Below are 14,376 nucleotides of genomic sequence, written 5' to 3'. Positions count from 1 at the left end.
GACATGGGAGCTTCTTAAACCAGTACAAAAGCCAGCATCTCCCAAGTGACCAATCATCCAGAGAAAAACAACTAAAAATAGAGGAGGAAAGGGCACATCCCCGAGGGGGTGATTGTTTTGGAGAGAGGGGAGACAGAAAGCAAGCACGCTGATCTATAACCATGAAGAGGCAAAGCTATGGTTTGGACTGAACCACCGAACAGGCTGTAGGAAGGACTGAGAACTATGGGGAGGGAGGAGATATGGTAAGGTGTCAAGAGCAGTGTGTGCAGTGACCTCCATTTACAGAAACACTAGTGTCCCTCAGCATGGACCAGTTCTTTACACGTACCTGCACCCCAGTCCTTTAAAAAAAAAAGAACAACAAAAACCCAAACACATCACACACAAAAAACTCTACCTGTTAACTACAAAGCTCCATTAACTACCTGCGGTTTGCAAAATACTATCCTTCAGTTACACTGTAACATAAAACACCTTTTAAATCTATAATCCCTCTTCACATTTAATAGATTTTTCCTAAGGAAAGATATTAAGAGAGAAACGTCACAGATGTTAAAAAGGTAGGCAACATTTAGCATAGGGAGATAAGAAATGATTTCAGAGGGTTTAGTTACCTAGCAACGTCCCTTGCAGTTGCCTAATGGTATTTTGGAAGTGCAGAGGCTCCAGACTGGCTCAAGTGAGGGAAGGAGAGGCTGGAAAGCAGTGGAGCTCCGCAGCCCTGCCTGAGCACACGACACAGCTGCTTCCAGGAAAGACCGGGCAGACGAGCAAGGTAACGCCATAAAAGGGTGGAGGGACAAGCCCTGCCCGGGGCATTTCTTTCCTAAACGTGTCTGAAGAGGCACCACCGCCAAAATACCTCACCACTTAAAATCTTTAAGTGGTCAAGGGGAGGTGACGATCTCCGCTCTCCCGTCCCTCCCTTGCCCTCGCATGCTCTCCCCTTTCCGCCCTGTGCCATTTTTTCACCCGCACACCTCGAAGCTCTGGCCAAGCCACCAAGCGCGGCCGGCGAGCTGGCCCCCGCCCTCACGCCGCCGCGCCGGCGGCCTCCCGACGCGGAAGGCGCGAGCTCTACTAGGGGCCCGGCCCGCCAACGTGGCCGCGCTCCCGGCATAGGGGAGAAAGAAAGGACGGGTGCCCGTTCCCACGCGTGATTCCCGCGCAGAGCGGCGGGGAAGCCGCCGTCCTCCCGCGCCCCCCCCCGCAGCGGCGGCCGTTACACCCAGGCAGCCTACGCGCGCGAGACCGTAAAAGGATGAGCGAGCTGCCACGCGGCGAGACCTGCGCGGCGGGAAGGGTTAAATGCGCGTGCCGGGGCGGCCACGCCCCCCGGCGCTCGCCACCCAATGAGCAGGCGGCGGGGCGGTGCCGGTCCCGCCCCCGCTCCCGCTCCGGGGCTGCGCCGCGCGGGGCAGCGGGATGGTGCCGGCGGCGGCGCGGGGTGGCGGCCTCCCCTGCGCGCGGCCAACGGCTGCCTGCGCGCCGCTCGGCTGAGCGCGCGCCGGGCCCCCACCAGCCGACGAGGTGAGAGGGCGGGCGGCGCTGAGGCGGCGGTGGGCCCCGGGCCGGGCCGGGCCGTCGTTCGGGGGAGGCCGGCGGGCAGGGCCCTGAAGGCTGCGCGCCGTCTGGGGAGGGGAAGTGAACGAAGGCGCAGAAGGTGCCTCCCTGCGGTAACGGGGTAGGAGGAGGTGGCCGGGGTGGTGCGTGTCACCGCGGCGGCGGCGGTGAGTGTGCCCGCAGGATCCGCGGTTGCGGGGACAGCAGGTGCCTTCCTGCCCGCCTGGAAGGAGAGGCTCTGAAGGAGGGTTCTCTTTGAAAGACAGCGAGTCCCTCAGAGCCCCACCGGAGAGAGCAAGGTGCTTTCGGCGGGGAGGGGATTGGTCCCTGCTCCCCACCCATCCGCCTTCAGCTCCTTGTAACGGGGACTTCCTGGACTGACGTCGCAGTTCCTTTTCGTAAGAACTGGGTTAGTAGAGGTCTAGAAAGCCGTAGTTTGGACACGGTAACTTGTTGCTGGAAGAGGGTGTCGGCTTTTGGAATGAGGAAGACGATTACCAAGATCTTTTTTCCCGCACACCTGTGCTGTAGATTTTTACGCATCCTATTTCAGTACAGTTATTGTCCGCCTGTACCAAAAGACCTTGCTTCTGTTGTCTATAGTTTTGGATAGATTCCTCTCCAAGAAGATGCTTACAGCATTAGATTTTTTTAAAACATAACAAATTGTTTTTGAAAGTGAAAAATATAATCTGTGCTGAGTTGTTAGGAACCTGCAGCAGTTCACAGTAATCCTTGAAGAAGGCAACGTTAGTACGTGTACAACTGTTTTACATATACCTTCGTTTTAGAAGCATGAGTACGTACGTATAAAGCTTCTAGAAATAATGGGACTTAGTGAGCAGAAGACCTTTCCTGGGCATTGCACAGCTAACTACGTTTTCTACATTTTTACTTTATTCTGATGTGTTGCTTGACTGTTAAGGACATGGTAGTAGAGATCAATTTAATTGCTAATTATGCAGCTCTCAAAGGACATTTACGTTCTCTTTCATGCTGCGGTCTCAGAGCTTCCCCCTCACTTCGTCAGTAAACGATACAAGGAAGAACCAACGGTGTCTGTAGGCTAGCCATATTTCTCATTACGAGGAATAATGAATTCTCATAGTCTTAAAGTGATTATGGAATGATACTGGGATGAAACATGTACAAAAATATCTAGAGTTCTGTCCTGCATTCTGTAAATTTCAAAATCCTGGATTTGTTTGTTTGTTTTTGTTGAAAATACTAATTTTAGAGGTGGTTGGGTTTTTTTTTTTTTGAGGGGTGGGACAAGTTCCAGTATCATGTAGTCCTATTGCATGAGGATTCGCTAAGTTTGCTTTGGCTTAGGAAGGTGACCTTAACCCTTGTTGGAACAGCTAGCAGAATGAGAACCGTATAGATTAATTTGATAAAAGGCTTATCAACGGGCAGGCACAGGGGCACAGCGGGGCGGGGGGACCTCGTTCATCTTATCAGAGCCATCAGCCCCCGGTTCTGTCACTGGAAAGCCATCAGCCCCATTGCCCGGGTGTGACGCATATCAAGATAAATCAGCAGAAAGGCTCTCTGGAACAGTTTACGAGATTGAGGTGGGTAACTGCCCACAGAATATGGGACATATTATGGGATGCAGAAGAAGAGCATCTTGTGATTGTACAAAACCTATTATAGGATCAGGGGAGGGACCAAGGTGGTTTAGGGAGGAACAAGTATGGGAAAATAGAAAGATAAGGGGATAAAAGGGCCTGATCAATTGTAAACCAATGGCTGGTCAGTATGTTTGGCCATGCCCTGTGCCAGATTACCCACAGCCTGTCCTCTTTTCTCATTAAGCTCCGTTTCTAACTGTCCTCATGGATGAGGGGACTCTGCTATAGTCACGTGTGCATACTGATGTCTAAGTGCCAGCAACTGGAGTGGTACTGTAAGTTATAAGGACCTCTGTGTCTGATGTGCCAGCAAAACTGGAGTGAGGGTTTAAATGCCAGCAACTGGAGTGGAGACCATAAGTCATAGAGACTTGTGTGTCTGGAGTGCCAGTAATTGGGGAGACTGGGGTGCATGCACATTGTCTTGGCAAGTGTGCGGGTGTGTGGTTGCTAGTGAATATCATGCAGGGCTAGGCAGTGAGTAGGACAAGAGGCTTGGGAAGCCAGGTTTTGAGGCAGCTGTAAATGTGGGACAGGTACTAGTGAGATCAGAGGGTCTTCAGTTTGGCAATATGAGAATCCAGGAGGTCCAAGTCAGCTACTGGAGGGACTGTAAGATCTGGGAGTCATTTTGGAGGCTCATTTGCATGTGCATGTCTGAGCAAGGCAACTGGAGATAAAAGGATCCAAGGGCAAGTTACTGAATAGACTGAATGTCTAAGGCCATTTACTGGGGGATCATGGTATGTCTGTGGGGAGCCGCCTCTGTGTGTGTATCTGCGTGAGGAGGTCTGCACCAGCAGCTGGAGTGGGGCCCTGGGGAGGCTAAGGATTCAGGGTTGGTTCCTGGATAGATTGTCAGAGGCCAGTTGCTGGAGGGATCCACGCTGTATGTAATCTGTGGATCTACTAATGAACTTCTGTCCTGGTCAGCTAGGGAGAGAAGCAGCATAAGGCCAGACCACGTTTGTGTTTGCATGAACGCTGTTTTTAGCTGTGCTGATCTGCATGGTCAGCCCTGTGTATATGCATGTTCGCATGTGCGGCTATGGGCATACATCCTCAGCCTTGTCACTGGCTGGACCTGGGGACGTGGAGTTGCAGCAGCCTTGTCTCCATTGGGCTGCCAGGTTCAGGAAAATTACTTTTTCTGTAAGTTTGAAAATGCAAAAATCATTGACTCTCAAAACTTAAAATTGGTGCCAAATCTACAATGACTGTTAAGCTGTGATAGAATTTTAAAAGGTTTCTTGGTCTGGTTGATATGAATACGGCTACCTGCATAAATATCTAAATGGACACATTTGTTTCAGCTCCCTTGATGTGGAGCATAATTTAAATTTAAACCTAGGCTTTTGTTGTAGCTATTTTTTTAAATGGTGTCTTTTTTTTAACTCTAGAGAAGTAAAAATAGAAGTAGGAATAAAAATCGGGATCTTTTAGTGACCTGGTAGGTTTTGCACTTAACTGTTCTCCCTCTATATGTCATAGAATCATAGCATCACAGAATGGTTTGAGCTGGAAGGGACCTTTAAAGATCATCTAGTCCAATCCCCTGCCGTGAACAGGGACATCTTTCACTAGATCAGGTTGCTGAGAGCCCCATCCAGCCTGACCTTGAACACTTACGTGCTTTGCATGTCTTGCCCCTGAATGAATCCCTGTATAGAGAAGAATGTCAACAAAGAGTCTGAGTGGGGATGCTTATCATAATAAGAACTGACCTTCCTTTTAGACATTTTCTGGTTCTAGTCTAATGCTATAGCATTCATTTATTTTTGCTGGCAAGTGAAAAGACTCTACTTATGTCAAATATCAAAATATAAAAAAATGAAGATTTCTGTCCTGTTTGTTGTAGTTTATAAACGTATGGATACATACACATGTGTATAGTGGTCCCTTCTGTTGATATAAAATTGATAGAATGATGAGCAGATTATTTTAGACTGAAAGCTGTAACTAGATGTGTTTCATATCAAATATGAAGTGTAGCTTCAACATCTGTCCCTACCTGCTCCCAGAAATCCTCTTTGCTTGTGGAGTATTGCTAAATCAACTTGCGATTTCCAAATGTGATTAATGCACTTTTTTTTCTTTTAACATTTCCAATACACTTAAAGTTTTTTTCTAAATAATCTAATTTAATGTAATTCCATAGTTTAATAAGCAGCAGTTATTTTCAAGTGATTTTCTTTTTTTTTTTTTTCCCCCTCTACAAGGCAGAGTAATTTTAACAGCTGTTAGAGCAGATAACTGGAATTGTATGGCAATGAGACACCTAATATTGAAAAGTGGAACAATGGGGACTTTTCCGTCTGGAAAGTGCTGTAGCTGTGCTGTGTGCACGAATGGATTTTTATTTCCCCCCCCCCCTTTTAATATGCTGAAGGAAGGCATTGTTTTATTCTGGCCCTCTCCCTTTGCATATTGCAAATTTTGAGGGGACTTTGTGGTGACAGGTGGGGAAAATGAAAACAAAAAAATAATAATTTTGGTACAGTGGATAATTTTCAGTGTCATAGGCTGTTTGTGCATGTAGGATTTTCCTTAAATGTTTTGGGTTTGTTTTTTGGTTGTTTTTTTGGTTTTTTGGAAGGCACCTGATCTGAGTCCTCATGTTTTCTTCCCAAGTTAGTGGCATGTAAGACAATAGAAATAAAGCTGGAGACCAAGTAATTTTTTTCAAGGCTTGGGTCACAAACGATAATACAGTCAATTTTATACTTTAAGATGTGATGTTTAAAGGCAATGGTTAGTCTGCACCAAGATGTAGTACTGAATTGAGGGAAGACAATGTATGATTAAAAAATTGTATAATTTGCTTTTTTATATTAAAGAACTACAGCTCCTTATCAGCCACAGTTATAATTATGTGAAGTTGATAAAACCTTTAAGTTTCTTGATAAAAATCAATTGTGTGCTTCAAATTGTGTTTCCTGTTTTATTTCATTTTTCTAACAGTGTGGAAAGAAAAGCATATAACATGCAGCTGGCTTGGGGACAGTCTTTTTCCAATAGACTCTGCACAGCCAATGAGAGAAGTGGGCGCAGGCTAAATGAATTGATTTGGTGGCTGCAGTTCTGATCTGATCGATGTTTTTCATCAATGCTCTGTACATTCCATAATTTTCTTTTTTTGGCTCCCTATCTAACTAAATTGCGTTCTGCCCATTGCCATTAAGAATGATCCTAATGGAGGGAACATCATCAACTTGTTTGTAAGGCTTTGGCTTGAATCAAGTATGTATTTAACATTCAATGTTTTTGTAGATTAGTCATGAATTATTAGAAAATATCTCAACCCTTTGCAAAGATGAAAAGGCCTCAGGCCTCAACAGCCTGAAATTGGTTTGCAAGTGTTTAATACATAGAAATTCACACTTGTTTTGGATGTATAAAGTTCATTTTATGCAGATGTAGATGCTGGCTTTGTTTAATTTTCTGAAAATGGTCATCCCAGTCCTTTAGTTCTTGAGGAGCAAGGGTGTGGCTGAAGTGAAGGGTTTTTTTACTACTGGATTACAAGGTTTTTTATGAGTAGAAGAGGCCTTGAGGCTGATGCATTTTTTTCTTTTCCTCCAAACGCCTTTTAAAAATAGGTGTTTCTGTATGAAAATTCAGATGTTGTCTTACTCTTTCTTCTGAAAGTCTATCCTCAGTACTTCCTGAAACTGGAAGGAAAACTGCCCTACTTTGAGAGTAGATTTGCTTTTGTAACTCTTCAAAAATCTGCTTGTGTTTGACATCTGTTAAAGAGTTCCTGTAATATACTTACTGCTGGAGTTTAAGTATGTCTCATGACCATATTGTATCTTGACCTATGGATTGCCTCTGATCGTCATCTTTCAGCTTTGTAATAGACTTAGGTATTCCATTTTAAAGTGCAGATTTCATGGGATGAAAAGAATAAAGACGTGAACATATACTACAATTTTATAATTAAGATATTGCACTTTGAAAGTATACATTCTTGTATAAATATTGTATAAATATGATGAATGTTTTCTGTATTTACAGTCACTATTGTGATTTATGACTGTCTTCTATAATTTTAAGCTAAAGAATATATGGTAGGCCTTTCGCACTACATTTATCAATGGTTGTACAATTTTATATGAATATTGCTTTTGTACTTAAACTTCCATGCAAGCCCAGGGGAGCTGATTCTGAGCTAGAACTGGCATCTCTAGTTCCAGATATTTAGTCTTTGATTTCTTCCTATGGTTTTGTATTCGATTTCTGTGTTAAGTGGCTTTAAGCTTAATGTATTTTTCATTTGTTTTTGACAGTGTATTATCTTCAGGAGATGGCCTCTTCTAAGTCTTTGATGAACCTTCTGACCTTCACTTTTGGATCAGCAATAGGATTTTTCATATGCTATCTTCTGTTTAGCATTATACTAGAAGAACAGGTTAAGATTCAGCCTCATATCCTTCACAATGATCCACACGGTCAACACTCAGCAGATACTGATAACAATCAGCTGCAAGGACAAATGAATTTCAATGCAGACTCTGGACAACATAAAGGTATTTTGTTACAACTGGCTAATTATATAATATGCCCCCATTTTCATGTGTTGCAAAATGTTGCTTTCTTCACTGCCAAGAATTTGTATGAATCCTTTTCTTTTACTTTCCCCACGTTCAGTTTAGATGTGAATAACTTTGTTCTCCTGAGGTCTACTGAATGGTGGTTTTCTTTGTTTCCATTTTTATTACAGTAGTGATTTTCTTTCCTAGAGCCCAGCTGTTTGTCCAACTTCTGTCTGCAGACTTGTTTGGAGCCAGAACTTCTCAAATGAACTATTGACATCAAATGATGGTTTTGCTAAGCAGATATATTTGCTAGCATTGTAGCTGTGGCTGAGTTGCTTTTTAGCTTTAAGAAGCTAATTTTGAACCACTTCTAACCTTTTATGTGCCCTCAGACAAAGCTGAAAAAAAAAAAAAATTTAACTTTTTCGCAAGGGAGGGTGGGGCACAGGAGATCACTGTAGGCATTGTTTGCCAAGCTGATCATGCAGCAGTCCAAACACGGATGGCTCTTCGCAGTCAAAACTAGAGAAATTCTTTTGCACTCTGATTTAGTTATTTATTATTTTTTTTCTCAAAGAAGGTAGACTCTTCTGATATTTCAGGCATACTTTTACATTTGGCACATCTCATTAAATGAGTTCATTCTAAATCCTAAATATAGATAGTGTTCAAGTTGGGACAGTTTGGATGAGAAAAAATGCACTATAGTGCCTTTGCTGAAGAAGATGTTGATAAGTAATTTGCTATTTAAACGGAAAACTTTGTAAGACAAATTTGTGAGTGTTTTACATGTAATTGTAGAAAATTGTTACAAAGTAATCTGATCTATTATTGCATAAAGTGTAAGCAGGAATATTTTAGGAGCAGTTATGCAGATGTCTCTCTCCATCAAATGTTCTTTTACATGAGTTAAAATCACTCTGTATATATCAAGTGCAAATGTTTCTTTGAGGGAAATAAATGCTTGGAAAACCATATATTACACACTTCAAATAACTGTCTATTTATTCTGTTGGATTGTCTTTAAATAAAAACATTTTAGCACAACAATAATACTAGTTTCATAGTATCCTAACTTATTTCATCTGATTTTTTACAAATAAGGTTTAGCTTGATTTGGTGATAAATTCTTTCTTTTTGGCTTACCGTCTGCTTTTTTCTTTCAAAATATGTTGCTGGTTTAGAAATATTTGTTAGGTTTTGTTAGTTAACATGAATATATGTAACAGAGTTTATTAGCTTTTTGACCTTTCTGTGTTGTGATCATTAAGTTGTGTTCATTGTGAATGGCAAAAATATTCAGCTTTTTAATTTTCATTAGTCCTCTGACACCATAAAGAGGTTGCCTCCAAACAGATTTATGTAGAAATCAAGGTTTTCTAAAGCCATAGTGAACAACTACCCATTTTGGTATGGCTTTTATGCTCTCCTTTATCCTGTGAAGTTGAAGTAGCTTTAAGAATTTTAGTTTCTTGGTTTTGGGAGTCTTGTTTGTTTTCTTCCTAAATCTAACATTAATTTCATAATTTCATTCGGTACATTTGGAAGCAAACTCTTCTTCTCTCTCTGCATGTCTTTTCTGATCTAGAAACAGAATGTCTGGGGGCAGTTTGCTCTTATGTTTGTTTTGCAATCAAGTCTAATATTGTTTTGGAACTTCACTTTTTTTTTAGATGAGAATAAAGATATTGCGGAGGGACTGTATCAGAAGGTGAAAATACTATGTTGGGTCATGACTGGACCTCAAAATCTAGAAAAGAAAGCCAAGCATGTTAAGGCCACTTGGGCCCAACGTTGTAATAAAATACTTTTTATGAGCTCTGAGGAGAATAAAGACTTCCCAACTGTGGGCCTGGAAACCAAAGAAGGCAGGGACCAACTGTACTGGAAGACTATTAAAGCTTTTCAATATGTATATGAGCATTATTTTGATGATGCAGATTGGTTTATGAAAGCGGATGATGATACATATGTTATATTGGACAATTTGAGATGGCTTCTTTCAAAATACAGTCCTGAACAACCAATATATTTTGGAAGAAGGTTTAAGCCTTATGTGAAACAAGGCTACATGAGTGGTGGAGCAGGTTATGTTCTAAGCAAAGAAGCTCTGAAGAGATTTGTTACTGCATTTAAAACAAACAAATGCTCTCACAGTTCCTCTATCGAAGACCTAGCACTAGGAAAATGTATGGAGATCATTAATGTGGAAGCAGGAGATTCTAGGGATACAAGTGGTAGAGAAACCTTTCATCCCTTCGTTCCAGAACATCACTTAATCAGAGGATACCTACCAAAAACATTCTGGTACTGGAATTATAATTATTATCCTGCTGTAGAGGTAAGTCCTTAGGAACCTGGTACCCATTTTATGAAGTACATCATATGATGTGTGTGGATGTATATGATGTGTGAATTAGTAGCTTAATAGCAGCTCGGTATATTTTAGAAAAGATTTTATTGCAATCCTGTGATATATCTGTGTGTAGATGTGTTAAATACACTAATCAACTAAAAGTTGATGCTAAGAACTTAACATTCCAGAAGAGCTAGTGAATCCTAAATTATTATTGCTGTTTTGCTATGTTCTGCGGACAGCAAAAAATGATAAAACCTTTTTGACGTGTTTGTCTAGTGTCACTGCTACTGCCTTCCTTGCAAAGTTATTGTTCTGTCTTGTTCCCTTGTATCTCACACACAGTGTCTATAGCTTCTCTTCCAGCCACCCAGATCCCAGGGTGCAGTGAGAAGTGAGACCAGCGTGGTTCATTCCAAGCTTTGTATAAAACCTGTAAAAATAGGACTAATTTTGAGACTTGCTCATGATTGTGGTTAGTTAAAATTGACTCAGAGATTCCCAAGTTACTGGAGGGGGTAATTGTGTGTGTGACTGTACTGCTTGCTAGTCTTTTTGCCTTCAAGTGGAGATGTGCTGCAGTATTACTCTTACCGCTGATAACTGTGTGCGGTCTTACCTGGCTCGAATGCTGGTAGCTGCCCCACTCTCACTTTTTTATTGAAGGTTGTTAAAATGTACATGTAAGTGAATTCTATTGAAAAGGTTACAGAAGAATGAACATTGCTTAGAAGTGAAATAAAACCATGATTCATGGCTGCTTTTTTAGGATTATAATCTCAGTTTTAAAGGTATTCTTTTTCATCAAGCTTTGAGATCAGTATAAGTGGCCAAAATCAAGGATAGGATGTGGTTTTTTTTACACCATAAAGCTGGAAAAAAAAAGACTCTAGTTCTTCAGTAGACTTTTTTTATTGTAAAGTATGTATTTTTATACTTGTATTCAGCAGCTAGAGCATTTCTGTAGCTTAAAACAGTTACAATACTGTATTTAGCATGTCAGGATGCAGCAGCTTTAGCTATGGTTGCAGTTCACGGGTGGCTGAGCTGTGGACAGTTACATGTGTAACTGAAGCAGTGGGGGTAGGGATCCATAATGGAAATTGCGTATTTGATCCTGTCCTATCATATTTGTGTTTGGGTAGAGACTGCGTTATCTGGTATCAAAAACAAGCTATATTGATCAAAGTAAGTATTGAAAGAGTAACAATTATATAACAATTGTTCTCTTCAATGTCTTTAAATATTTAATCTTAGTTCCAATTAGAGTTGGAATATTAGCAGCTCTGCAATCAAGTCTGATGGAAAAAAAACCCAAAACCATCTTCCAGAAAAGCATTCTCAAAGCCGAATTTCAGCTAGAAACTACAAGTTGTAACAAATATGTTAACAATGATCTTTTAGCTCTTAAAAATGTTTAATAATGTCAATGGAATTAATAAACTTTTTTAAAAGTTCCAAAATTATTTGTAACAGCTTTCTGTAGGTAGGAAGTTAGATACTGACAATTTTGCCAACCTATAATGTGTGAACACACTCAGAGGTGCGTGTGCACACACACATTTGGCTTATATACTCTAGATGGGTGCTGTCATGAATAACATGAATGTATTGCTTCATATAGAAATGCAATGTATTTAGATCTACTTGCTGCTTCTCGGTTTTGTTTAAACACCAACATAAAAAAAGAAGCATGGAAGAGCATAAACCCTCTGACCTTCATGAGGGCAGTTAGTTTTTTAAGTGGCTTGATTACAGAAGCAAAATACTTTGTCCAGCTTTATTTTGGAAAGATGCTTTGGTGGATATGTCTGATACATTTTGCTTGCCTAACATTAAGTTTTGAAGTATATGAATGACTGATGATAGAATTTCTCACCGTGAAGTCAAGTATGTGTTTGAATTCTTCCTGGATCTTTAATCCAGGGCATGCTTTGCAATTCTCGCTGATTATTTTTACTTGTTTGTATTTCAGGGTCCTGGATGCTGCTCTGATCTAGCAGTTTCATTCCACTATGTTGATTCGGTGACTATGTATCATTTGGAATATTTGATTTACCATCTCCGTCCCTATGGGTATTTGTATCGGTACAATCCAGATTCAGCAAAGAATCCAGAAGAGCAGAGCAAGAATGAAGCACTGGAGGATAATCAAAAGCTAAAGCAAAAAATTTCTGAGAATTAATTGGACTTTGAAGAAAACTAAAAAAAAGCCAGTACAATGAGTGAGAGTCTCCTGAAACTCCTGCATGAAGCTTGTGGACTAAAATTACTCCTGGTGATTCTTATTTCAGAAATCATGTTGGCAGAACTTCCTGTCACTGTCTGTACAGCAGAGTCCGGTGGCTGCCTCTGACTGTTTGGGATAGTATGACCTTGCAGCCCGGCTCACAAAGATTCGGGGCCCTAAAGCTGTGAAATAGGAGGTTGTTCTGGTACACTAATATCTGGAAGAATTTGTATAAAAACCATAGTGGACGGGTTCAAAGATAAACAAAGTATTTCTATTCCTTTTTCTGTTCTCCTCTATTTCCTTCCAGATATTCTGTTAGGTCAGTTCTAATGTTAGAAATTGGATGCTGCACAGTCATATACTTCATGATGACTTTCTCTAGTGTTCTCAGTATCTTGATGTTACTTTGCGTACCTTGTCCTACAAGGAAGGGATGAATGGAGTCTCAAGTCTGCTTTGCCTTAATGACAGACTGGTTATTATGAATAGGCAGAGATCCACCCAAAAGATAAATCTGAATTGTTTCAGAAATGGAATTCACTGCTATGAATTATTTTTAAAAATTTTAAGTCTCTGTTGTACAAAACAATATGAAGTTGGATCACTACTGTTTTAGGGAGAAACCCAGAAATAGTTACTATTGTTTAAATTGCTGAGGTGATGCAAGCTGCTTACGTATTTGCCTGTGGTGTTTTGGGTTTTTTTTGGTATTAACTTATCATATTGGTTGAATGGATATAAAAATTCATCCCAGAATTTCTCAGCATAAGATAAGCTAGATGCTTTTTGAAATGGAAGTCTCTCTTCCTTCACACCTTCCATGTAAACCAGAAAGAATAGTATCTTGGCAAAGTTACAGTGGCATTATAATAACTTGGTTTCAGTTGGTATTATAATTAGTTTGTTTCCATTTAATTTTCACATCACTATGCTTTGAGACTGTGGAGTTACCTTATTCATTAGAATTTTACAGACACAAACAAATCCTATTTTAAAACTGCAGTAAAGCCAATTTGACTGCTTCCCTATGCATCTAGTTTATTTCGCTAAGGTACTTAATTTCACTTTTCTGAACATTTTTTTTCTCCACTTTTAAAATTTCTCCTATATCTGCTTTTTGTTACCTTTTTCAGAACAAAATGATAAATGATCCTTATTTCACTCTTTTTGAAGCTGAAGTATATAGTTATTCAGGTAATCCAGGCTGAATGCAGGAATCTTTCAAAGTGTGTTAACTTTGTCCACTGTTTTATGAGTATCTCTGTTTCTTAACTGAAGACACTTTCTTGGTGTGGGACAAAATAGGTGTTTTAATTACTGAAAAATTTTCAGAGGCCAAGCCTATGTTTTATATAATTAACGTAAAACTTTCTGGTTTTCTCTTTTTCAAATTGAGTGAATAGCAGTATGGGGGATGGGGTTAAGCTTGACATGTAGTGTGTCTTTATTCTACACTTGAACAAAAGTTTTTTCATCTTTTATCACTTTTCACCTTCATCATATTGATGAATTTGGACATAACCTAATTACCTCCAGTCATTGTTTTGGAAAGGGCACATACTGGTAGCAGACAGCCTTATTTACTACTGCTGTCCTTCAGGATGTTCCTGGAAGAGGATGTTACCATAAAGTACTGGAATTTTTTTTCCAAAGATCGTTCTTATACAGGTTGGGGTTATATCTGTTGTCCAGCAGTAAAGAGTCATGACTTCCTTTCTGACCATTGCTCTGCAGCATGATGGCAATTACTGGTAGATCTCATGGAGTTGAAGTGTTACATACATCTTCTCTGTCTGAATATAGGCTGGGTTCATATATCAAGTATTAGTTAAATGAATAGTTCCTGCAGGGTTAAATCTGTTGCTCTTTTATGAGCAAGACTGCCTCTGAGGTACTGAAAGGGACATGAGCTTTATTTTATGTTAATTGACTTAAGTAGAAAATTATAACTCTATTTGTTCAAAAAAGGAAAAAAGTCTCCAGTTTGCTCTGGTCAGAGGGGTGCTTGTCCAGAGGAGAATGGACGGTACCATGCTGAGAGGTGCTTCC

General features: G+C 40.5%; 1 protein-coding gene across 1 annotated transcript; it reads left to right on the top strand.

Moving 5' to 3' along the window:
• Window positions 1–7,494: 7,494 nt before the first annotated feature.
• C1GALT1 (core 1 synthase, glycoprotein-N-acetylgalactosamine 3-beta-galactosyltransferase 1) lies at window positions 7,495–12,279 on the top strand (the record flags this gene model as incomplete). Its single annotated transcript, XM_082015272.1, has 3 exons — window positions 7,495–7,729; window positions 9,412–10,079; window positions 12,070–12,279. The coding sequence occupies exons 1-3, from the start codon at window positions 7,507–7,509 to the stop codon at window positions 12,277–12,279; spliced, it is 1,101 nt and encodes a 366-aa protein (XP_081871398.1). The 5' UTR covers window positions 7,495–7,506.
• Between the last annotated feature and the right edge of the window lie 2,097 nt (window positions 12,280–14,376).

This window comes from Phaethon aethereus (assembly GCF_964289735.1).
Source record: "Phaethon aethereus genome assembly, chromosome: 2".
NCBI classification, from domain to species: domain Eukaryota; kingdom Metazoa; phylum Chordata; class Aves; order Phaethontiformes; family Phaethontidae; genus Phaethon; species Phaethon aethereus.
This window is presented reverse-complemented; position numbering and strand designations above follow the sequence as displayed.